Source organism: Thunnus maccoyii, chromosome 15 (genome assembly GCF_910596095.1).
Source record: "Thunnus maccoyii chromosome 15, fThuMac1.1, whole genome shotgun sequence".
NCBI lineage: Eukaryota > Metazoa > Chordata > Actinopteri > Scombriformes > Scombridae > Thunnus > Thunnus maccoyii.
The window spans coordinates 6,961,914-6,987,986 of NC_056547.1; the positions used below are offsets into that span (position 1 = coordinate 6,961,914).

A 26,073-nucleotide genomic window follows, 5' to 3' on the forward strand; every position below is an offset into this window, starting at 1 on the left:
ATATTATTATATATGACATCATTGGATTATTAATACTGAAGCATTTTAGAAGGAAAAATCACTATTTGGTGGAGCTGTTAACAACTCACAGACATGTGAAAAGTAACTAAAGCTGTCAGATAAATGTAGTGGAGCAGAAAGTACAATATTTCCCTCTGAAATGTAGTGGAGTGAAGGTATAAAGTAGCTTCAAATGGAAATACTCAAGTAAAGTACAAGAACCTCAACACTATGTTTAAGTAAAGGTAGTGGGGAGTCTTTCTTACTCAAGGACACTCTAGCGGGATGGACACTGAGGCTTGAACTCTTGTTGAAGCTCCTCCAGCTCACTAATGATGGATACTTGAGTTGAATACTGAGTTTACCTTTACAGAGGAGTCAGCAGTGTAACAGCAGCCCCTCTGGTTAGATTATGTATCTTCCTCTGAGCTGTTGATGGGAAACCACCTGAGGATATCACCTGACTTTCTGTTGGTGTCGATTTGTCAAATCATTGTGATAATAAATGACTCTGGTCACATATATTCATGAAATTAGGAGAAATTAAGTAAAAATAAATCAATTGAAAATGTATTTAGTGTTATTGAACAGCCTCACTGCTTCCTGAAACAAAACAAAACTTTTAATGAGGCAGAATTCCTGAAAAATCCTTAAACTATGAAGCTCAAATAAACAGATAAGTCTTAACTGGGTTTTCAGAAGCACTTTATTCATTTATAAAACCCGAATCTGTACAAGTTGTAGTCTAAATGAGATATTACACTCTCATTCACACTAATGTCCTCAATAATCACCAAACCACAGACACAGACTGTAATGACAGAATGGATCCTAAAGAAAATAACAAATAGGAGCCATAAAAAAAACTTTGCGAGAAATTAAAGAGATATATATTTGAAAGAAAATATTCTAATCAAATAAACAGTTTACAACAGAAGATTATGAAATCATTTTCAGCTTTAATCAATATGGTATCTATGTCTGACTGTCACACGTTTAACCAAAAGCAACCTGCATTTAACAGCAGTCGAAGCACAAGAATGAAGCAGGAATGCAGGTAAACACAGTAAACAACAGGTTCAGGTACTTAAATCTCAGTATTCAATTATTTTTGCCTTTTGTTGTAAAACATGTCAACATTTTTCTGTAGTTATACTGGATCTCACACTGAGAAATGCTTCATAAGACTGACTTCTTCAGTCTAAAACATCTGGTTCATCACAAGTTCATGTCTAAATTGTGTTTTCACCTTTGAAAAAAACACAGTTTGGGAAAATGTTAGTAGTATTATATTGTTTAGTTCAGTGAGCTAAGTTGACACAATGAAGTATTCACTGTCATCAGTTAGTAACTGGAACTTTAACCGCTGATGATGATGATGATGATGATGATGATGATGATGATGAAAAAGTGTCTGAAACTGCAAAAAGAAAAACAATTTGATTTGATTTTATCATGAGAGACAGAACTGGACATGAGTGACAAATTACTAATGTCTGACTTTCTGTCAAGTTGTTCATATTGAGATTTTAATATTTCTCATAATTATTAAATATTTTTATATAATTTTGTCAAGTGACATCCAAGGAAAAAAGCAGATTAAAAATATAATTTTTTAATATTTAAAATACTTACTGTTAGCAGGTTTAAACCCTGAAATACAGAAAACAATATTACACAGTTATTATTTATTCAATATTTATGAAAGAACACAAAGAGAAAACAGCAACATCTGTATCACAATTACAAGATATGTCAACTAATTATAAATCAAATATTTACACTTTATGGACCAGAAGTAAAATATATGTTGTTATAATATTATCACCAAAACAATAGCAGAGACATGTATATTAAATACATCTATGAAGTTAAAAAAAAAACCTTTATGATGAGTAAAAACATCTTTTGTCTCTCACCATTATTGTTCTTTTTCCAGAGGACGTATCCAACGATGGCGGCTAGCACGGCCACAAGTACGACAACAACTCCAATGACAACACCCACAGGGAGCCTGAAGAACCTGGAACCCAAACACAACATCCAATTTTATTTATCTCGCTCTTTAATCACTAAATGGATCAGATTATATTTATTAACACAATTTGAGTATTTGAAAGGAAGTCACAAGAACAAGACAAACATGCTGATGCTGAGTGTGTTTTAGTGAACTATCAGTGTTGGGAGTTAAAACCATAAAGCTTTACTATAATCTCATTAGTTTTAACAGAAACACAGACATGCAAAACATTACTATTTGAATGTTTTTTAGTTAAATTACAATACTGGCCTGTTGAAAACTATGTTACAATGTTGAACATAATTATGCTTTTGTTATGGAATTTTCCATCAGGGGTTACATATTGGGTTACACTGGGTCCAGTACGGGCCTTGAGGTCACAGAGTAAACAACATCAAGTCTTACAGAGAGAGAAACTGCCTCTCCTTGGATATGCAGCTATATGTGATGTTTGGGATAAACATCTGGTTAAGAGTGAACCAGCGTTGTCCCGGTAACCAAGGTCAGGGAGATGGCTGGAGACTCTCTAGACAGCACGGATAGGTGAATGCATCGATTCCACGGCATAATCAAACATTCAAACCAGAGTGTGCTGACGGTGACCTGAGGATCCATGCAACGTGACCTGAACTAACACGGCTAAAGTGCAGTTCCTTGTTTAGAAACTAGTGAACCAATTAGACTGATTTTTCATATTGTAGGCTGATCTGTTGGGTTAAATACTAAGACTCAGACCTTCAGAAGGCAGAACGGGAAGAGACAGCATCTTGTGCAGAACACCTTAATGTGCACTGTTTCAGTTCTCCGCTTGGCCAAGTGTTTCAATAAACTTTCTCAGCATTAAGACAGTCAGTTAGACTTGGACCAAATTAACAACCAGAGAAGAAATAAACTTTGTGATCAGGCAACATTTTACAGAACATAGAAACTGTACTGAAGAGGAAAACATACATAATTTAAAAGAATGTTGAATTTCATCTGATCATTTGGAAAAATGAAAGATTAAAAACTTCTCATGAATTCTTCTGGCGTCCAAAGAGACAAATGAAATCTAGATGACTTAAAAAACAGAGACAAACAACAAAAGAAACCACTGAAGGAGACAAAAAAACCCATCTGTCACAAATAAACAAAATATAAATCAGATGAAAGTAAACTAAACTGTGTTTCCTACCTCCATCACTTCTGATTCCAGTCTTACCTTCGTTAGTTCTGATCACAGCTTTGTCAAGTTTGGTGATGATGTCGTCCTTCACACCAGAGAGCTGAAACACACAGTCGTATTTCCTCCAGTCTTCAGGTTTGACTGATGAAAGGTCCAGGACAGCACTCATCTGGAAGGATCCATCGTGGTTGGGGAGGATCTCTCCATTTTCCACATCCTCATAAAGCTCCTCTCCATCTTTCCTCCAGAACAGTGCGGCTCTTGGAGGGTAGAAACCTGTAGCGTGGCAGCTGACTGGAGAGGAGGGAGTCTTCTGGAGGAGAAACACTGAGGGAAGCTCTGGAGTGTAAAGACAAAGAGAGTTTATAGTTTCTTTATTATTATTTACTTTATATTGGAATATATTACCATTCCTCTTTGATGTAATGTTTTTAAACGCTTTAGTAGCACTTATGTATACAGTATATATCGCATGCAAACAAACCTCATTAAAGTGTGACGGAGAAAAGCAGGGAGGGACAGAGGAGAAGAAAGACAGATGGAGAGAGGTGAGAAGTGAGAGACTAGATAACAAAGAGAGGAGGAGGAGAAAAAGAGTGGTGATAAATGTGTGAGAGAGTGACAGAGAGAAAATGGGGTAAAGGTGGAGGGAGGCAGAGAGATGAAGAGAGGTGAGAGAGAAAATGAAAGAGAAATGTGTGTAAACTGAGACACAGTGGCTCTCTGTATGTTGGTTCATATTTATTGTAATGTTACTGTAAGTTAGAAACAGGGGAGGCTTATTAACATTGTTGTGTCCAAAAAACTACATCAGGTCATGTGACTCTACCTGTTCTCATCAGAGAGCTCTTCCCGTAGTTCACGTACTTCTTTATCCAGTCAGGACACTCCTGGGTGAGGTAATGTTTGAACTGTACTGTCTGACCTCTGTTATTATCCCACTTGTGTTTGGTGATGACAGATTGTGGTTTTGGAGCGATCCATGTCTCTGTCTTCAGGTCCAATACTATGAAGTCTTCTCCATCATAACCAAACTGAATGAAACCATTAACCTCTTCAGTCTCATCGTCCCATTCACAGCCGTACATCACCTGGTAAATGTGGACACCTGAGAGAGAGACAGAGACCCAGACTGCAGTAAACCAGAGTGAGATCTCAGCACAGTCAGCTATCATCAGTTGATATCACATCTTCACCACAGAGACACACTGATCCACACACACCAAAACAGAAGATCTACACCTTCTGCTGTTATTGGCTGGATGGAAACCACTCACAGCCAATCATCATCTGGACAATGTGGATGACTCAGAGAGAGACAGAGAGGCAGAGACTGCTGGGAAACAGAGTACATTTCCTGTCTTTACCACAGAGACACACTGCCTCCACTGAGACCAACACACACTTTATCTACACTGTTGAAGCTGGTGTGGCCTGGGTTGATTTCTCAGTACCTAGAGAGAGTTGTGCACCTCCCCATAACACCTCTCATGCAGAGGATTAGTAGACAGTACAGCAGAAGTTGATTGGATGAACTGTATTACCCATTCAAAACGTGCCTGAGACATCCTGCACTATGTCTGGAACATACATACAAAGTTCTCGTGCATGAGGAACGGGAATAGAGCTTAACTCTCTAAACCTTTTCAATTCATTCTCTATGGTAGGTCTTATGACTACGGGTGTAATCCCACCTCTGACTACAGTGTGGGTTGCAATGGCAGAATGGTGCTGTCTGTATTTCCGCTTGTTGAATCCATATGCAGAAGAAGCGATGTTGTTTATAAGGTATTTTTATATATGTCTGAAAGTGCCTGAGACATCCTGCACTAAGTCTTGAATGTAGATGCCAAGTTTCATTCACAGTAACGTTACACAGTTCAACAGAAGAACTCAAGTCTCTTAAACGTTTTCAAGTCATTATCACTACAGATGTAATCCCACCTCCGACCACAAAGTGGGTTGCAATAGCAGAGTGGCGCTGTCCGTATTTCTGTTTGTTGACTCCACGAGCAGAAGAAGAAGAAGCAAATCAACTTTATCAATGTTATTTATGAGCTATTTTTTATATATTTCTCAAGAAAGGCTCATCCAAACAACTTCACACATCGACATTACACTTCCTCGTTTCTCCAGCAATCCACCCGCCAGGTATGAAGTAGATCAGATAAACAGTTCACAAGATATGTGATGGACAAACCCACATACATACAAACAGGCAGACAGACATTAAGAGATTTCTTGCTTTTTATAGAAAGATGTTACTTCTGTCATATGGGGACCCAGCAAAAGCAGTCTGTGTCCCATTTAAAGTCCTGCACCGTAGTTTAAGAATGTACGTAATGTTCCTCTATCAGCTGTGTGTTGTAAAACTGTTGATAAACAGGTTTCTACTGGAGAGTTATTCTGGACCGACTCACTGTGGGCAGTTCAGTAGATTATTCTGATCTAATCTAGTGGAGATAAAGTGTTAATAATCTCTGTTGGTTATTATGGGATGGACAGAAACACTGGATCAGTGCAGTATAGCAGCATCCAGGAGTCTCAGTCTCAGTAATGTGTGTTTTAATCTGTTTCAGTGTGTGTGAGTGTAAAGCTCCATATAAAACAGTGTTGATGAGGAATGATTGTGTGTGTGTTCACATTTGTTTACTATTATACAACAAACAGGGTGAAAGCATAAACAACATTTTATCAGTAAACATTGAAACACAAACAAACCTCCAGTTTGGTTGAAGCGCTGTTTTGCAGTTTCAATGTTGGCTTTGAAGCTCGGCTGGTTACCCACACAGATCTGAGTGTTCCTCTCCCAGTACTGTGGATCATCTGCTGTGACTCTGCTCATCCAGTCTTGTTTGGGTTCATTTCTCTTGGTGTTGCTGTCACAGTAATTTATCTGAGCTTCATCAACCATCCCAACAGACACATACTCTGGGAAGTTTGGGACTTGAGAGGACCCAGTGTAGAAATACTTCAGAGAGTGAATCACTGTAAGAAAAAGTTAATGTCATCATTTCAGTTTTCTCAATTACTGTTTTATAAATAACTTTTACATAAAATAAAAATATTTTCCTGTGCACAGAATCAACCGGAGCTACAGTACATCCTCCTGACAATCTCTGTTGTGCAGTTAATAATTAATTAATTAATTAATTAATTAATTAATTATGTTTTTAACAACATATTTATTCTGAAATAAAATATTAAACCAGTCAATTATTTAGACATCAGATCATTCACATGTCTGACTTTCATTAATAGATGCATTTTGTGTTTTTTTTGTTTTTTTGTTTTGTGTTTTTTTGGTAATTATATTTTGTTATTATTTTTGCAGCAGTTTTTCTCAAAAAATGTGATACAATTTGTGAAGTTTTCTTTCACTTTTTGCAGTGAAATTGTGGGAAATGTGAAAAATTGTAATCAGCCAAAAAAACAAAGAGTAAAACACAGGACTGGAACCATAACTCCAAAAGTGATTATCAGATTTTTTTTATGCACTGTCTGATTATAAAATGTCTCCTGGTGCTTTTAAATTTGTGTTTACATCACTAATGTTTGTAAAACAAGCCTGTATTTTCAATTATGATCATTTAAAGAAACGCAAAAGCTGCTTCTTTTCTATGTTCAGTCAAATTATACATAATAAATATAAACAGTAGCCTATACATGTCAGTGCACCTGTGGGTCATAGGTCAGAAATTACTGAATGGTTATTTATCTACTTTATTACAAAATAAACTTTAATGAATAGGAAGGTATTTCATCATTCCTATTCTTTTTGATATTATAATTTTTGATATTGATATTGAGTTCATCCATGAGCTTACATAGAAAGCACAGATTCAAGCTGCATTATCATCATATAACACAGCGCCCCTCTTATTGGTCGTTTGAGGACATTAACCTACATGTAAAGTGAGCTCTAAATATACCAGTACAATTTATGATTAATTAATGAACATGTTAGAAATGAATCTAAGTCTATCTCAATTATTCTACATGAACTAATCCAGAAACATATGGCCGTATGCAAAAGTCTGATGATGTTTAGTGCAGCCAAAGCAGTATCTTCAAAGAAGTCCACAATTATAGTAAGGCTACTAAACGTTTTCAGTAAATCTTACCTGCTGATACAGAGCGACACAAGAAAAGCATCAAAATCACTGTTTTCATTTTTGATTTGATAAAGAACTCAGAAGAGAAGTTTAAAAAGTTGTGTAATTTGAACTTTGGACCAGCGATAAACGCAACATGCGCAAAAAGCTTCGCTTCTGACCAGTAGAAACTCAGAGTCATGGGTAACCAGACAAAATCAACAACTGAGTTAGCGGAAAGTGAAACTTAAGTTAGACAGACAGAAAACAAAGAGGAACAAAAAAGATCAGGACAGAAAGTCTAAAAGTAGCAAGTACAGCTATATTTAAGTGTACTTTAAAATGTGTTTTGTTGCATTTTAGTCATCATTTATTTAGTTTTAGTCATCTAGACAAACATTTATCAGGTTACTCAAAACAGGGATTAATCAACGCGTTGCACAGACAGGATTTAAAGTGAATTTTCAGATAATGAGTTTTGACTTTTTAAACATTCCTATAATCTGCAAGGAAGTCAAAGACCTAAACATGTAATACTATGAAACAAACCTTAAATTCTTGTAGCCATCTCTACAGATATAAAGCCTTTTCTTTTACCATCAGCCGACTTAAAAAAAAGAAAAACTATTGACTCACCTGCCGTCGCGCTGTGTAGACCTACTACAAGGAGGGTGAGAAAAACCAAGATCTTCATCCTACATTAAGTTTCTTTATCCAGAGTCTAACAAGCTGTGGTTCCCTCACGAGACTCAAGGCTGAACTGAGGGTAGGACAAGTAGGGGCGCTCACTTCATCTTCCATCTGAACCAATGGGAATTTAGTAAACAAAGGGCTCTTCTCATTTCTCTATTTTGTGCCTCCTCGTCCCCTCTCTCCGTTGTCCTGCCTGTGACCCGGAAACTCATCTCAGCACGCAAAGTTTAAGGATGTCTCAATTCTCATATTGCATCTCGAGGAAAGAGGAGGCTTGCTGGAGGAGCTATGAGCGAGGATGCACAGGTGTATCCTTTGTGGAAGTTTTTCGGCACCCGTGACGTTTAAAAGAGGCGTGACACACATATGCACATATACAAACCATAAAATATATAAAGGCTACACATGTGCGTGTGCGTGTTAAATAAAAAATAACAATGTATGACATCCGTACATCTTTGTCACATTATGACACGTTGTGATTTGAATAAAAAGTAAATATACAAGTTGTCACGAACACTGTGATGCTCATCTGACAGAAATCATAAAATACAGCGGTAGACTGTAACAAAACAATGGACAGATGATGCAGCTGTGCCGCCTTCATATTTAACTGACGTCGCTTTAGAATGACGGCTCCGAAGCAATTATGTCTCATTTTGTTGCCTCGACCCCTCTCTCCTCCTGTCTCTTCCTCGCCTCCTCCGCTCGCATCTCAGGTGAGAGGGATTAAGACGCGAGGAGAGGAGGCGAGGGAAGGAGTCGAGGATGTACAAACTGAGAAATGTGAAGAGGGGAAAGAAAGATCAGCACCGAGAGAGGCCACAAGACGTTTATGCACACTATGTGATGATAATCATAATAATCCCATGTGGTCTAAATGTGACTTAATCCAATTATTTGGTTGGTTTGGTTTTTCAAAACACAATGATGTATAATTGCGGTACTTATGTTATGTTATAATATTTTTTCCTGACTTTATTTGCACTTATTTACATCATTATTAAAAATTACAATAACAATATCTTCACCCTAAAATGTTTACAATTTATAGAAGTCCTTTATAGATAATTGATTGAATTATTGAACACAGATTAACTGATTGAAAAAATACAATTCAATCAGTCAAGAAGTCACGACAATTTGACAGCAGTGGTGGAAGAAGTACTCAAATTACTTTACTCAAGTAAAAGTAGTAATACAACAATGTCAAAATTCTCCAGGATTAAAAAAGTCCTGCAATTGAAATTCTACTTAAGTAAAAGTACAAAAGCATTATCAGCAAAATGTCCTTAAAGTATCCAAAGTAAAAGGCCCCTGTGAGTATATATATATATATTTATATTGATGAGGGACGACGAACATGCTGAGCCAGGACGACAGGTCAGAGGGGAGATATCATCATCCTCCCCACACTCCGAGATTGGGTACCAAGCCCCAACAAGCCCTTATGACCTTAACACAAGGGCAACTGACCTAAGAATGACTATCATGACTAAACTGGACACCTGGCACCCCCTTAGCTGATTACCAAGGCTAAGTGACAAAGTACCCTCTGAAAGTCTGCTAGGATGTGAATGCAGCACTACGTATTATCCCTACTAGGACCGTCACGGAGACCAATCAGCTGATATACACCACAGCAACAGTGATCCTGAAGATGCTTGGCTACAAGATGAACACCATAAGCCACAAAGAGCATCACCCCCCATGGAAAAGGAAGCTGGAGGCCAAGATCAAGGCAACACAGAGAGAAGTTAGTCAACTCTCAGAGTTACAGAAAGGTGTGGGGACAAAAGGGATACCCAGGAAGTACAACAAGCTGTCTACACCTGAGGCACTGGAGACTGCCAAAGGCTCACAGCTCTGGCTTCCTGCCTGAAGAGATACACAGGAGAAGCAGAAGCCAGGAGAGTAAATAGGATGTTCTCCACCGAACCATGGAAAGTGTACTCTCAGTGGCAAGGTAATAGATCCTCCCAGGGCTGAGACTGAACAATACTGGAAGAGCATAATTAGGCATCACATAACACCAATGCTCAGTGGCTAGTGGATCTAAGAGCAGACCACAGCAATCTCCCAGAACAAGATCCAGTAACCATTACAATGGCAGACATCCAAGAACGAGTGTCAGGTATGAAGAGCTGGACAGCACCGGGCCCGGACATGACCCACACCTACTGGCTAAAGAAACTGACTGCACTCCATGAACATCTGGCAGCACAAATGAACCAACTGCTGATGGATGGGACGCACCCAGAGTGGTCAACCCAAAGGTGGACAGTCCTGATCATGAAGGACCCCCAGAATGGCACGATCCCATCCAACTACCGGCCAATAACCTGCATCTGTACAACATGGAAGCTCCTGTCAGGCATCATAGCGGCTAAGATGAATAGGCACATGGCCCAATACATGAGCAGGGCCCAGAAAGGAATTAGTAGTAATAACAGGGTTGCTAAGCACCAGCTACTGGTCGATAGAGCAGTCACGCAAGACTGCAAGACCAGGCAGACCAACCTGTGCACCGCCTGGATTGACTACAAGAGGGCCTATGACTCAATGCCACACACATGGATACTGGAATGCTTGGAAATGTACAATATCAACAGGATACTAAGAGCCTTCATCAAGAACTCAATGGGGCTGTGGAAAATGACTATAGAGGCCAACTCAAAGCCAATTGCACAAATTACCATCAAGTGTGTCATATACTAAGGTGATGCACTATCCCTGCTGCTGTTCTGCATAGGCCTGAACCACCTCAGCCAGATCATCTCAAAGAATGGCTACATCAGAATGTCATTTGGACTAGATAAGTGTGGTCAGATGGTATCGAAGAGAGCGAAGATGATCAGAATGGAGGGGGTTGAACTACCAGAAGGCAGCATTGCAGATGTTCAGGACAGCTACAAATACCTTGGGATCCCGCAGGCAAATGGGAACCTTGAGGAGGCTGCAAGGAAGTCAGCCACAGCCAAATACCTACACAGAGTAAGGCATGTCCTGAAAAGTCAGCTGAATGGGAAGAACAAGATACGGGCCATCAACACGTACGTCCTGCCAGTCATCAGATACCCTGCTGGTATAATAAGCTGGCCAAAGGAGGAGATAGAGGCCACTGATATCAAGACAAGAAAGCTCCTCACAATGCATGGAGGGTTTCACCCCACGTCCAGCACCCTGAGACTGTACACTAAGTGGAACGAGGAAGGCCGAGGACTGGTGAGCGTCAGAGCCACTGTCCAGGACAAAACAACCAACATCCAGGAATACATCAGGAATATGGCCCCCAAAGATGAACTGTTAAGTGAATACCTCAGGCAGCAGAAACCCGATGATGCAGAGGAGGAGGAGGAGGTACCATCATGGAGGGACAAGCCCCTACATGGCATATACCACCAACAGATAGAAGAAGTGGCTGGTATCAAGAAATCCTACCAGTAGCTGGAAAAGGCTGGACTGAAGAACAGCACAGAAGCACTAATCATGGTAGCACAAGAACAGGCACTCAGTACAAGATCAATAGAGGAGGGATCTACCATACCAGACAGGACCCCAGGTGCAGGCTGTTCAAAGATGCTCCTGAGACAGTTCAGCACATAATAGCAGGGTGTAAGATGCAGGCAGGAACAGCGTACATGGAACACCATAACCAAGTGGCTGGCATAGTGTACAGGAACATCTGCATTGAGTATGGGTTGGAGGTCCCAAGGTCACAATGGAAGACACCTTCTAAGGTGGTTGAGAATGACCAAGCCAAGCAGTTCTAGGAACAGCTAAGATACTGCGCAGAACCCTCAAACTCACAGCAGGCCTCTGGTAGTGGACCCGAGCTTGAGGAAGACACACCACCACCACCCCATGGGAGGGGGATGAGAGGGAGAGGGATTTTATATATATATACAGTAGAGTACATATTATTATTATTATTTGAATAATTTTATCTCTCATAAAACAAATAAGAGTCTCAAACTGTTAGGCTATTTAAATAGAACGATCGGAGAAGTTTAGAGAGGAGAAATGAAGGTTACTATTTTGTAACCCTAGTTCTAGTACTTAATTCTAGTACTATGGTTTCTCTAAAACCATATTTCCTCGTTTCCTCTCTCCTCGCATCTTTTCCTTCCATCTTTAGTGGGAGGAACTAAGACGCAAAGAGAAGACGCAAGTGAGGAAACGTGGATGCAATTAAGGGAACTGAGATGCAGCTACTGAGGCTTGAACTCTGGTTGAAGCTCTTCCAGCTCACTAATGATGGAACCTTGAGTTGAATACTGAGTTTACCTTTACAGAGGAGTCAGCAGTGTAACAGCAGCCCCTCTGGTTAGATTATGTATCTTCCTCTGAGCTGTTGATGGGAAACCACCTGAGGATATCACCTGACTTTCTGTTGGTGTCAATCTGTCAAATCATTGTGATAATAAATGACTCTCGTCACATGTATTCATGAAATAAGAAGAAATTAAGTAAAAATTAAATCCATTGAAAATGTATTTAGTGTTATTGAACAGCCTCACTGCTTCCTGAATCAAAACAAAACTTGTAACAAGGCAGAATTCCTGAAAAATCCTTAAACTATGAAGCTCAAATAAACAGATAAGTCTTAACTGGGTTTTCAGAGGCACTTTATTCATTTATAAAACCCTAATCTGTACAAGTTGTAGTAAAAATGAGATATTACACTCTCATTCACACAAATGTCCTCAATAATCACCAAACCAAAGACACAGCCTGTAATGACAGAATGGATCCTAAAGAAAAATGAACAATGACAAATACATTTGAGAGAAATTAAAGAAAAAATGTCTTTGAACGAAATCGTTCTAATCAAAAAACAGTTTACAACACAAGATTATGAAATATTTTTCAGCTTTAATCAATTTAGTATCTACATATAATATCTGACTGGTGTAATTTCTAAGTGAATATCAAAATCCAGGTCAGTATGTAAAACTTTATATTAAAAAAAAAAAAGAAGGTAATTCTGAAGTAAACACCCACACAAACAGCTGTACAGATTAGAAATCATTTACACACCATGATAGAGAGATTTGAACTGCTGCACAATGACATGACACTCTGACATCCAACAAGAACTGTGTTAAACCAAAGTCTGCTTCAATTAAAGTCTTTTATAAACTCACCTGTGACAAAAGGAAAATCATTTAGTCAAGTGTTCATAGTATAAATTCAAACACAAGATCCTGTTTATGGACATTAAGAAACAAACATGATGTGACTCTGTGCTCTTTCTTGTTTCTCTCCTCATGTCTTTGGTCTCTGGAAGCTGCTGCAGTGATCCCTCTCCACAAAACATCTGCACAAACAGCTGGACAGCTGCATCAGTTCTCTCCAGATGTTTTTTACTCACAGCGGAGGAAAGTGATGCTTCAAGCTATGACTGTCACACATTTAACAAAAAATAACCTGCATTTAACAGCAGTCGCAGGAATGAAACAGGAATGCAGGTAAACACAGTAAACAACAGGTTCAGGTTCTTCAATATCAGTATTCAATAAAATAACTTTTGTGAAATTTTGCCTGTTGTTGTAAATCAGAAGCAGATATTCTGTGACAAAGAATATTGTTTGAGGGCAGAGTCATTTACTGAAGTTCATCATCCTCTTCTAATGTTCACTGGTCTGTCAAGACGGATAAACAGACAAACAAGGTGGAATATCGAATCTGTTAGTGTTCATACAATGCAGCCTGTTTCATTTAATTTAATATGAGATATTTCTGGGCAAAAAGGTTATTGGTTGAATTTGTTTTTCACACATCAGAGTTATAATAAAAACACAAAGTCAACATTTTTCTGTAGTTATACTGGATCTCACACTGAGAAATGCTTCATAAGACTGACTTCTTCAATCTAAAACATCTGGTTCATCACAAGTTCATGTCTAAATTGTGTTTTCACCTTTAAAAAAACAACAGTTTGGGAGACTGTTAGTAGTATTATATATGTTTAGTTCAGTGAGCTAAGTTGACACAATGAAGTACTCACTGTCATCAGTTAGGAACTGGAACTTTAACAGATGATAAAGATGAAGATGAAGTGTCTGAAGCTGCAAAAAGAAAAAACAATTGATTTAAAAAGAAGAAAAGTTTTATCATGAGAGACAAACTGGACATGAGTGACGAATTACTAACATCTGACTTTCTGTCAGTTGACATTTTAATATTTCTCATAATTTTTATATATTTTTATATTATAATGTCAAGAAACATCCAAATAGCAGATAAACAAGGATAGACAAAGCAGATTAAAAATATCATTTTTTTTAATATTAAAATACTTACTGTTAGCAGGTTTAAAACCTGAAATATAGAAAACAGTATTACAGTTATTATTTATTCAGAATTTATGAGAGAACACAAAGAGAAAACAACAACATCTGTATCACAATTACAAGATATGTCAACTTATTGTACATCAAATATTTTAAAACTTCATGGACTTTGTATCACCAGAAGTAAAATATATGATGTTATAACAACATTAACACCAAAACAATAGCAGAGACATGTATATTAAATACATCTGTGAAGTAAAAAAGGGATTTATGATGAGTAAAACCATCTTTTATTTTTCACCATTATTGTTCTTTTTCCAGAGGACGTATCCAACGATGGCGGCTACCAGGAGCAGCAGCACGACAACAACTCCAATGACAACACCAACAGGAAACTCTGAAGAACCTGGAACCCAAACACAACATTCAACTTTATTTATCTCACTCTTTAATCACTAAATGGATCAGATTATATTTATTAACACAACTTTAGTCATTTGAGTATTTGAAAAAGTTCATAAGAATAACACAAACAAGAAAGATGCTGAAAATTTATTTAAATTTGTGTAAATATCTATCTAATAAAATAACGGTGCCTTTGACTGCTGTAATATCACTTGTGTGAGGGGAAAACATAAATAAAGATGTTAGAGGAGGCTTGATGCTCTGACATGTGGAAATATCCTTCATGCCACACGCACCACGTAAAGATGAGAATAAAAGCAGAAAATCTAAGTTGTGTCCAGGTCAGAATCACCTGTCAGTGGCAGAAAAGTCAACAAGCAACATGTCAAAGTACTTGATCAGAAAACACGCTCACATCAAACCTGCAGAAGAACCTCATCTCATTACAGATAATAGTGAAAAGATCAGATCAGCTGAGGATCAAGAGTGAAGAGTGAAGGAAATGCTGCTCATGTCTGTAAATTCTGAACAAGTAAATAATAACTAATGTGATTACTTTCCTCATTGAGTAATCTGTAAATTCTCATTATACTTTTAGGAGAGTATTGATTGATTAGTAATGAAATAGTTTTTCTGAGTAACTTTCCAACATTTACATGCAGTTCTGGTTTTCTTACCTTTCCTGATACTTTCATACAGATAAAAACTGTCTGGTTGCATTAACGGCTGAACGATCAGTTAGACTTGAACCAAATTAACAACCAGAGAAGATATAAACTTTGTGATCAAATAACATTTTACAGAACATAGAAGGGAAGGAAGGGAGAGGGACAGAGGAGAAGAAAGACAGGTGAGGAGAGGTGAGGAGTGGGAGACTAGATTAGAAAAAGAGGACAGTTAGAGAGACAGAAAATGGGGTAAAGGTGGAGGGAGGCAGAGATGAAGAGAGGTGAGAGAGAAAATGAAAGAGAAATGTGTGTAAACTGAGACACAGTGGCTCTCTGTATGTTGGTTCATATTTATTCTAATGTTACTGTAAGTTAGAAACAGAGGAGGCTTATTAACATTGTTGTGTCCATGAAACTACATCAGGTCATGTGACTCTACCTGTTCTCATCAGAGAGCTCTTCCCGTAGTCCACATACTTCTTCAGCCAGTCAGGACACTCCCGGGTGAGGTAATGTTTGAACTGTACTGTCTGAGCTCTCTTATGATCCCACTTGTGTTTGGTGATGACAGCTTGTGGTTTTGGAGCGATCCATGTCTCTGTCTTCAGGTCCAATACTATGAAGTCTTCTCCATCATAACCATCCTGTCCTTTTTCACACATCTGTGTTATAATAAAAACACAAAGTCAACATTTTTCTGTAGTTATACTGGATCTCACACTGAGAAATGCTTCATAAGACTGACTTCTTCAATCTAAAACATCTGGTTCATCACAAGTTCATGTCTAAATTGTGTTTTCACCTTTAAAAAAAACAACAGTTTGGGTGACTGTTAGTAGTATTATATTGTTTAGTTCAGTGAGCTAAGTTGACACAATGAAGTACTCACTGTCATCAGTTAGGAACTGGAACTTGAGCCGATGATGAAGATGATGATGAAGAAGTGCCTGAAGCTGCAAAAAGAAAAACAATTTCATTTGAAAAGAAGAAAAGAAGAGTTTTATCATGAGAGACAAACTGGACATGAGTGATGAATTACTAACATCTGACTTTCTGTCAAGTTGTTCATATTGACAGTTTAATATTTCTCATAATTTTAAAATATTTTAACATAATGTTGTCAAGTGACATCCAAATATTACAAGAATAAGCAGATTAAAAATATCAAAATTTAATATTAAAATACTTATTGTTAGCAGGTTTAAACCCTGAAATACAGAAAACAGTATTACACAGTTATTATTTATTCAATATTTATGAGAGAACACAAAGAGAAAACAGCAACATCTGTATCACTATTACAAGATATGTCAACTAATCATAAATCAAATATTTACATTTTATGGACTTTGAATCACCAGAAGTAATATATATGATATTATAACAACATTAACACCAAAACAATAGCAGAGACATGTATATTAAATACATCTGTGAAGTAAAAAAGGGATTTATGATGAGTAAAACCATCTTTTATTTTTCACCATTATTGTTCTTTTTCCAGAGGACGTATCCAACGATGGCGGCTACCAGGAGCAGCAGTACGACATCAACTCCAATGACAACACCAACAGGAAACTCTGAAGAACCTGGAACCCAAACACAACATTCAACTTTATTTATCTCACTCTTTAATCACTAAATGGATCAGATTATATTTAGTAACACAACTTAAGTCATATAAGTATTTGAAAGGAAGTCACAAGAACAAGACAAACATGCTGATGCTGAGTGTGTTTTAGTGAACTATCAGTGTTGGGAGTTAAAACCATCAAGTTTTACTGTAATCTCATTAGTTATAACAGAAACACAGACGTGCAAAACATTACTGTTTGAATTTTAGTGGTTACATTACAATACTGGCCTGTTGAAAACTGTTATAATGTTGAACATAATAATGCTTTGACACGCAAAATTTAAATTTGTGTAAATATCTATCTAATGAAATAACAGTGCCTTAGACTGCTGTAATATCACTTGTGTGAGGGGAAAACATAAATAAAGATGTTAGAGGAGGCTTGATGCTCTGGCATGTGGAAATATCCTTCATGCTACACGCACCACGTAAAGATGAGAATAAAAGCAGAAAATCTAAGTTGTGTCCAGGTCAGAATCACCTGTCAGTGGCAGAAAACTCAACAAGCAACATGTCAAAGTACTTGATCAGAAAACACGCTCACATCAAACCTGCAGAAGAACCTCATCTCATTACAGATAATAGTGAAAAGATCAGATCAGCTGAGGATCAAGAGTGAAGAGTGAAGGAAATGCTGCTCATGTCTGTAAATAATTAAGTAATGTGATTACTTTCCTCATTGAGTAATCTGTTAATTCTCATTATACTTTTAGGAGAGTATTGATTGATCAGTAATGAAATAGTTTTTCTGAGTCACTTTCCCACATTTATATGCAGTTCTGGTTTTCTTACCTTTCCTGATACTTTCATACAGATAAAAACTGTCTGGTTGCATTAACGGCTAAACGATCAGTTAGACTTGAACCAAATTAACAACCAGAGAAGAAATAAACTTTGTGATCAGGCAACATTTTACAGAACATAGAAAATGTACTTAGGAGGAAAACATACATAATTTAAAAGACAATTTAATTTCATCTGATCATTTGAAAAAATTAAAGATTAAAAACTTCTCATGAATTCTTCTGGAGTCCAAAGAGACAAATGAAATCTAGATGACTTAAAAAACAGAAACAAGAAAACAAACCATTAAAGCAGATAAACAACCCCATCTGTCATAAATAATTAAAATATAAATAAATATAATATAAACTAAATGTGTTTCCTACATCCATCACTTCTGATTCCAGTCTTGCCAAAATTCGTCTGAATTTCTCTTTTGTCCAGTTTGGTGATGATGTTGTCCTTTAGACCAGAGAGCTGAAACACACATTCGAACCTCCTCCAGTCTTCAGGTTTGACTGATGAAAGGTCCAAGTCAACACTCATCTGGAAGGATCCATCATGGTTGGGGAGGATCTCTCCATGTTCCTCATAAAGTTCCTCTCCATCTTTCCTCCAGAACATTTCAGCTCTGTGAGGGTAGAAACCTGTAGCGTGGCAGCTGACTGGAGAGGAGGGAGTCTTCTGGAGGAGAAACACTGAGGGAAGGTCTGGAGTGTAAAAACAAAGACAGTTTATAGTTTCTTTATTATTATTTAACTTATATTAATATTATCATTCCTTTTTGGTGTAATGTATTTAGTAACACAAATATACAGTATATATGACATGCAAATAAACCTCATTGAAGTGTGATTGAGAAAAGGAGGGAGGGACAGAGGAGAAGAAAGACATGAAGAGAGGTGAGAAGTGAAAGACTAGATTAGAAAGAGAGGAGGACAGTGAAAGAGAAAGAGACAGAAATGGAGAAAAAGAGTGGTGATAAATGTGTGAGAGAGTGACAGAGAGAAAATGGGGTAAAGGTGGAGGGAGGCAGAGAGATGAAGAGAGGTGAGAGAGAAAATGAAAGAGAAATGTGTGTAAACTGAGACACAGTGGCTCTCTGTACGTTGGTTCATGTTTATTGTAATGTTACTGTAAGTTAGAAACAGAGGAGGCTTATTAACATTGTTGTGTCCATGAAACTACATCAGGTCATGTGATTTTACCTGTTCTCATCAGAGAGCTCTTCCCGTAGTTCACGTACTTCTTCAGCCAGTCAGGACAAGTCTGGGTGAGGTAGTTCTTTGTCTGTGCGATCAAAGCTTTGTTGTTATTCCACTTATTTTTGGTTATTTCAGCCTCCTGTTTTGGAGCGATCCATGTCTCTGTCTTCAGGTCAAAATTAATGAAGTCTTCTCCATCATAACCAAACTGAAAGAAACCATCAACCACCTTATCAGTCTCATCGTCCCATTCACAGCCGTACATGTTCTGGACAATGTGGGCACCTGAGAGAGAGACAGAGACACAGACTGCAGTAAACCAGAGTGAGATCTCAACACAGTCAGCTATCATCAGTATATCAGATATCACATCTTCACCACAGAGACACACTGATCCACACACACCAAAACAGAAGATCTACACCTTCTGCTGTTATTGGCTGGATGGAAACCACTCACAGCCAATCATCATCTGGACAGTGTGGACGAGTCAGAGAGAGACAGAGAGGCAGAGACTGCTGGGAAACAGAGTCCATTTCCTGTCTTTACCACAGAGACACACTGCCTCCACTGAGACCAACACACACTTTATCTACACAGTTGAAGGTGGTGTGACTTCATGTGATCTGCAGGAACACACACACACACACACACACACACAGAGGTGGAGTCCTGACTAACACACACAGATTAAACCTGATCCTGGACTGAACATTACATCCACTGAAACCCTGCAGCCAGTGGATCAGTCCAACAACATCCTCTTCCTGTGAGAAACTACAGACTAGACTGTCCTGAAGCTCCAGAAGCTTCCACTGAAGGAGAGTTTTATTCAGGATTAGTCACTAGTGTGTGTGTGTGTGTGTTTGTGTGTGTGTGTGTGTCCTGTTCTGCAGTGTGTTACTACAACTGGTCAGAACAAGGAAGACACCAGCAGGACCATTATGGAGACTGGGAGGCAGTCTGTGTGTCCTGATTGGTCCATCCATCAGTCAATCATTTCATACAACCAACAGCTGTTTCCACCTGCAGATGTTGGCTTGATGCTGCCTGCTGGGATGAACCAACACACTGTGGTCACTACAGTAGAGTTAATCTAATCTAATCTGTACTTCTACTATATATTTAGAGCTGCAACTAATGATTCTTTTCATTATCAATCATCAAATAAACAGGATGAAAGCATAAACAACATTTTATCAATAAACAGTGAAACATAAACAAACCTCCAGTTTGGCCGAAGCGCTGCTTTACAATGCCGATCTTTCCTTTGAAGGACCGATGGGTATCCAAACAGGTCTGAGTTTGACGCTCCCAGTATTGTGGATCATCTGCTGTGACTTTGTTCATCCAGTCTGCTTTGGGTTCTGCTCTCTTAGTGTTGCTGTCACAGATATCCATTTGAACATCATCAAGTAAGCCAACAATCACAAACTCTGGGAAGTTTGGTACTCCAACAGATGCAGTGTAGAAATACTTCAGAGAGTGAGTCACTGTAAAAGAAACAGATAATGCACATATTAATAATAATGAGTCAAAACTAAATTATTATATAACAACAAACAACTACAATAAACTACATTATGGCATCATAAGTTTGCACAATGAATTAGACATATAGAATTCAATAATCATTTTGTCTAAACCCTAAACTTTTGTATATATGCGCAATTCTTCACACGTTTTGTTAGGCAGTAATGTAAAACTCTTATTCAATGCAAATTTCCACAAAAATGCATTAATATTGAAACTTAATATATATATGTTAATTAATCAGTTAATATCATATCAAATTATTGTCCATGGCTGTAATGACTTACATTATCTAATACTTACAAAATGTTTTGTAAGTATTAGATAATGTAAGAAAATATACAGAGTATTTGAACTTAATTTATCTTTAGTAGGAAAGAAATCTATGTTTATTATTATTGTTATTTATCATTATGACAGGGGGCTATGTTACATAATATTTTTTCTCTCCCTGATCCTTTTTCAAGTGGAAAACAATGTGTTATTTGGTCCCAGATTACAGTTTATACTTTGAGTAAAGGTTTGTGTTGGAAATGACACTTAAGTGATTAAAAAAGGATACTTCTTGAATAATAAATCCTCTTACAATGTAAGATCGTGGATATTAACGAAGCAGGAAGTTATTTGGCTTTAGGAGGTGCCAATATGAAAACAGTATCATCGAATGGTTAAAAAAATAAAAGTCCAAAACCTTAACAGTAGCATGCAGATGTTAATTGTACACAGTTTGAATGAAATGTATTGAAATCCAATAATTATGCCTAATAAGTGAACCGACTTAAGGACCCTATTAACATCATTTCTAAAATGACTAAGCACTAAATTAACCACTACACACAATGACTGGGGTCTTGATTTTCATCATTGTCGTTTCTTTTGAAACATCTGGACAAAAGTAAATGGACAAGTGCAAATCTTTTAATGTATAGTTTTGAAAAACTGTCCAAAAATTCTAATGCTTAATGCGTTTTCCTATTTTCTTTATTATCCGAGTGTGTGTTGTACTAGTTTTGCATTTGATTATATTCCATCCATTATGGTCTTTATACTGTAAACTGTGAACGACGACAACTTAGGTTTCTTCTTCCTGAGGTTTTAAGCACTTCTACTTATACAGTTTAGAAGTGGGTTGTTTAGCTCTTTTCTATTGCTGTTGTCATTTTTCATCATTAAATAACAATTAATTTCATTTTCCTGATGTTGTTGTCAGAATTTTTGTGGATTTTAAATGTTTGAGTATAAAAAAAATCAGACCCTGACATTTGTGAACCTCATTTTCGTACATCTTTATTTATGTCAACTGAAGAATTATATTTAAGTTTCACTTCCAAAATCTTTGATAACAAATATTTGGTGTAAAACCAAATCTTCTGAATTGTTGACAATCACAGAGAAATGTTTACAGCTCTATATTTAACAAAGTTCTCTTGGGTGATATTTTTACTCTCATGTATTCATTCTGTACTGTTTCTATTAGTATCAGTTTATACTGGATTAAAAGCAGATTATTTATTAACTCTAATATCCAACATGAACTGATCATTATTCACTCTTAGTCCTGATTCCAAAACTTTATTCCAGAGTTTCAACAGAATAAACTTTCTACAAGTGTCTGTAAGTTTTAACAATCAAATTATTGTTTATTTCATGATCCTCCTCTGTCCTCTGTCATTTATGTACTAAGATGTTTATGTTCTGAGAATTATGTCTTTAAATCTTTGTCAGTTTTAACAGTGTGAAAGGCTTTGTGACTAATTTGCTCGGTTGTTTTATCTCAGGCTGATGTTTGCACATGTGTCCTTATTTAATGTGTTTTTATTGTAATGTCTGGTTTGATGCAGCAGTTCCTTTAATCCATTAACCTGAACCCTCTGATGTCTGAATGCATGTAGATCAAATTTCTGTGATGTTAAACTATTAAGCTGCACTTGAACAATTCTGAACTGGTCAGAAAAAAAATGTCTAATAAATCTATTTCTTATTAGTAGATTAAACAAATTATCAATATGATCTAATTAGGGCTGCAGCTAACAATTATTTTCATTATCAAATAATCTAGTAATCATTTTTCAATTAATCCATTATTTGTTTCATAAAATATCATTACATAGTGAAAAATGTCCATTTCAAGTTCACAGATCCCACAGTAACATTTTCAAATGTTTTGTTTTGTCCAACCAAAAGTCAAAAACCAAAAGTTTACTGTCATAGAACTATAAGAAACACTACAATTCACATTTTTGCTTAAGAAATCACTTTAACGACTATTTGATTAACAAATTACATTAAGACATAATATTAAAACATAACAAAACTTACAAAACTCAGTATTAAGTCATTTTGAACATGGGATCTGTGTTATTTTATAAGTTTATATTTGAGTCGTTGAACAAAATAAATGATGAATGTCAGTAATTTAGTTTACATACATTAGTGAATGATATTAAATATTGTGCCACCAGAGCAGGAAGTTGTTTGGCTTCAGTAGCATCAATACAATTACATTACAAATAAATAAATAAAAAAAAAAAACCTTCTCAGTAGCCTGTAGATGTTAATTATACACACTTAAGATGAAATGTAGTGACGTCTTCAAGACTTTGAAAAGGGTTTAATACATTTACATCATTTCTAAAATAATAAGTAATGATTAATATCACTAAATTAACGGTTACACACTGACTGAGGATGTGATCTTTATCATTGTTGTTTGTTTGAAACATAAATGTGTAAATTTTAATAGAAAACATGACGTCATGGACAACTTCAAGACTACGTTAAAGTTGAGTTTACTTTTTTTAGTTGTATTTTAGTTATGTTTTCCCTTTTTTCTTTATTTATCTGAGTGTGTGTTGGACTATTTTGCGCTGCGTAATTGTGCTGCCATTTTGTCCAGAACGCGCTCGGACCGAATCGATCATAAAGATCCTGATAAAATATTATAGAATAAAATAATGGCCCTGATTAAAGATAGTTAAAGAAGAGAAATATACGTTCCAATAGTCCCTCTCAGAAATATAGAATCCATTGTGCCAAAAATTCAACAGATTACCCAAAAAATATGGATTAATCAACTCGTGTTAAAGTGAACTTTAAAATAATGAGTTTGTGACTTTTAAAAAATTTCTATTATCTGCGAGGAAGTCAAAGAGCTAAACATCTAATACTATGAAACCTTAAGTTCATATAGTCACGTCTACAGATATATAGTCTTTTCTTTTACCATCAACCGACTTAAAACAAACAAAAAAACACTATATTGACTCACCTGCCGCCGCGCTGTGTAGACCCAAGAGGGCCAGAAAAACCAACATCTTCATTCTGAACTTCAGTCTCTACAACTTTACCGACAACGAGTAGTTTTCTTTCTCCAGAGACAAACAGACTGTGCAACTCCCATGATCATCCAGGCTGACCTGAGGGTACAAAAAACAGGCGCGCTCAAGCCTCCATCTGAGCCAATGGGAATTTAGTATAAGCGTCGACGTCACTTAAATCTGGGTAAAACTGACAGAAATAGGTTATTAAATAGTTAATATTTCCAGGCTTGCTGGACTTTATTTTCTTCTTCTAAAGTTCAGGCATACTGGACTTTATTTTTGGGTTTCTCAGCTTTGTCAGCGCATTGAGATCGTATTATAACACATATAATAATACTTGTAATATAACACGTATAATGTTTTGAAGGCTGATGTAATGTAATGAACAGAGATGTGATCACTTTCTGGGAGGTCAGAGGTCACTGTCAGCTACAGATCAGCTCTCTGGAGCTTGTGGGGTTGCAGTAACACAGTTGCAGACACACATCCTGCAGTGATATTCTTGGTCTTGTGTTCTGTGTGGATGTCCTGAGGTTTACAACAGTCCTGATCACAATATCAACTAGAAAATGCAATTTCTGTAGAAATTGCGTGTGATTGCTGAAAGCGAATTTAGATTGCATAACTGGAAGCTGAACACTATTGAAAAATCTACCAAGATTAAAATCAGCAAATGGTAGACTTGAACCTGCACCTTCATGTTTGTAAGACAGACATGTGTTAACCTTTCCTGCTTCAGCGTCCAGACCGTGGTCACACAGGGGAGACTTTGTTTACTACTCCAGGACCGAAGTCACCGCTAACTTCGGGGTTAACTCCCTCCACTTTATCAACAGGTAGCAAGCAAGAAACGGGAATTCAGCTTTAATCTTGAGGAGTTGCAGCATTTATTCTCTGTCAGAACAACTCAACCTGTACATACACTGTACTATTACTGTCACAGCCAACTGCTAACTTAACCGTCTCTCTCACTGCTTCGGTCGCCTCTAACACAGTCACACCCGCTCGCTCTCTCGCTCTTGCTCGACCATGCACATGCGTCATGCGCACTTCCTATGCACTGGGCTATTTCTTAAAGAGACTACGCCACTCGTATAACACATGCTATGCACTGAGCTAACATATTACATAGCAATGCCAGGTCAAATTTTGATCTTTAGTCTGTCAATTGCATGAACTTGACAAAAAAGCAGTTGAGCTCAGCTCAGCTCATTAAGCAGATTGACATCACCTGGACTCCTTCATCCTTCAACTCTACTGAGCTCTGCCCTAAGCAGGGCTCGAACTCACAACCTTTGGATCTAAAAGGAGTTAAGAAGTAACATGAACTTAAACCACTGGATTACTCAGACTGGATCTGTAAAATCGGAAAAGATGAATTTAACAAGAATAGCAATCCACACTTCAGGTAATAATGTTAAAGTGAGCTAGAGAGGAATTGACTTATGGTACATGATAGAGATGGAAAGCAACTTTGTACATGACAGCAATATTATGAGTAGCACTGCAGTGAGCAGGTATCAAACACACAACCTCATCATCTAAGGGACAGCTGACTATAAGAGCAGTGTTCTAAACCACTGAGCCAACAGACATTCCCAGTAATTAGAGGAAAAAATCTCCATTTTGATGATGAAAATGTATTTGTCTCAAACCAGAGCTTGAAGCCCAGAGATTTGTACATCATTAGAGAAAACAAGACTAGTTTAACATGAGGATGAATGATATGTGTAAAAAGTGTTTGAAGGAAGAGAGAATCTGTAAGTTTAAGAAACTGCAGTGAGAGGAGACACACATCCTGCAGACTGTATTGCAGTCAATGAGAACATGACAGGGACTCTCTATCAATTAAGGTTCAGATCTCAAAAACTATAAGTCCTATGTGAAATGTATTTACATTTTGAGAGAGAGGAAGCTTGTGGCAACATACTGAGGCGAGATATGTGCTTGAGGAGTTAAAATTGTGGGAGTGAGCAGTTTAGAGAAACCTGTACATATGGAGGCTGGTAGGCCTCCTTCCCCTTTTTAATACATCCATTGTCATGTCTGTACAAATACCTGACTCACCAAATAATCTCAATTTGTCTGTTACTGACAGTAGTTGCTGTAAACAAAGGCCCACTGAGAATGTGTGGTTGAGGCTTTAAATGAAGGTGAATTATAGGAATTAAAGCTTGTTCAACTTTTTGTCAGGATACGAGCGTCCACTCAATCCACTTAAGTCTAAAATTTAAAATACAATAGAAATAAGT

General features: G+C 37.2%; 2 protein-coding genes across 8 annotated transcripts; both read right to left on the reverse strand.

Annotated features, from left to right (window-relative positions):
• Positions 1-688: 688 nt before the first annotated feature.
• On the reverse strand, positions 689-24,809 carry LOC121913590 (H-2 class I histocompatibility antigen, Q9 alpha chain-like). 7 transcript variants are annotated; one of them, XM_042436270.1, is made up of 9 exons: positions 24,547-24,808; positions 23,770-23,917; positions 20,195-20,461; positions 18,972-19,253; positions 18,150-18,473; positions 14,573-14,677; positions 1,636-1,653; positions 1,336-1,420; positions 689-1,249 (listed from the first exon to the last, which is right to left on the reverse strand). In XM_042436270.1, exons 2-8 carry the CDS (start codon positions 23,819-23,821, stop codon positions 1,341-1,343), a joined length of 1,128 nt encoding a protein of 375 aa, XP_042292204.1. In that variant the 5' UTR covers positions 23,822-23,917; positions 24,547-24,808; the 3' UTR covers positions 689-1,249; positions 1,336-1,340. The 7 variants fall into 7 exon arrangements, 6 of the variants coding, with proteins under 6 accessions (XP_042292204.1, XP_042292206.1, XP_042292203.1 ...); XM_042436272.1 differs by lacking the exons at positions 689-1,249; positions 1,336-1,420; positions 1,636-1,653; positions 14,573-14,677 and adding exons at positions 13,165-13,617; positions 16,234-16,297; positions 16,535-16,552; positions 16,829-16,933 and having other exon boundaries at positions 24,547-24,807; XM_042436271.1 differs by lacking the exons at positions 689-1,249; positions 1,336-1,420; positions 1,636-1,653; positions 14,573-14,677 and adding exons at positions 15,906-15,993; positions 16,234-16,297; positions 16,535-16,552; positions 16,829-16,933 and having other exon boundaries at positions 24,547-24,807.
• On the reverse strand, positions 4,001-8,387 carry LOC121913642 (H-2 class I histocompatibility antigen, K-K alpha chain-like). Its single transcript, XM_042436378.1, has 3 exons — positions 7,916-8,387; positions 5,907-6,173; positions 4,001-4,293 (listed from the first exon to the last, which is right to left on the reverse strand). Exons 1-3 carry the CDS (start codon positions 7,971-7,973, stop codon positions 4,001-4,003), a joined length of 618 nt encoding a protein of 205 aa, XP_042292312.1. The 5' UTR covers positions 7,974-8,387.
• Positions 24,810-26,073: the final 1,264 nt, after the last annotated feature.

What these genes read in the sequence shown, in the direction of transcription:
- LOC121913590 (XM_042436269.1), bottom strand. Translation starts at nt 23,821, where the DNA reads ATGAAGATGTTGGTTTTTCTGGCCCTCTTGGGTCTACACAGCGCGGCG. An exon ending in GAGCTCTCTGATGAGAACAG is followed by an intron (nt 18,474 to 18,971) that starts GTAAAATCACAT and finishes TTTACACTCCAG; the next exon opens with ACCTTCCCTCAGTGTTTCTC. An exon ending in TGGAATCAGAAGTGATGGAT is followed by an intron (nt 14,678 to 18,149) that starts GTAGGAAACACA and finishes TTTGGGTTCCAG; the next exon opens with GTTCTTCAGAGTTTCCTGTT.
- LOC121913642 (XM_042436378.1), bottom strand. Translation starts at nt 7,973, where the DNA reads ATGAAGATCTTGGTTTTTCTCACCCTCCTTGTAGTAGGTCTACACAGC. An exon ending in TCTACACAGCGCGACGGCAG is followed by an intron (nt 6,174 to 7,915) that starts GTGAGTCAATAG and finishes TTTTTCTTACAG; the next exon opens with TGATTCACTCTCTGAAGTAT. An exon ending in GCGCTTCAACCAAACTGGAG is followed by an intron (nt 4,294 to 5,906) that starts GTTTGTTTGTGT and finishes TCTCTCTCTCAG; the next exon opens with GTGTCCACATTTACCAGGTG.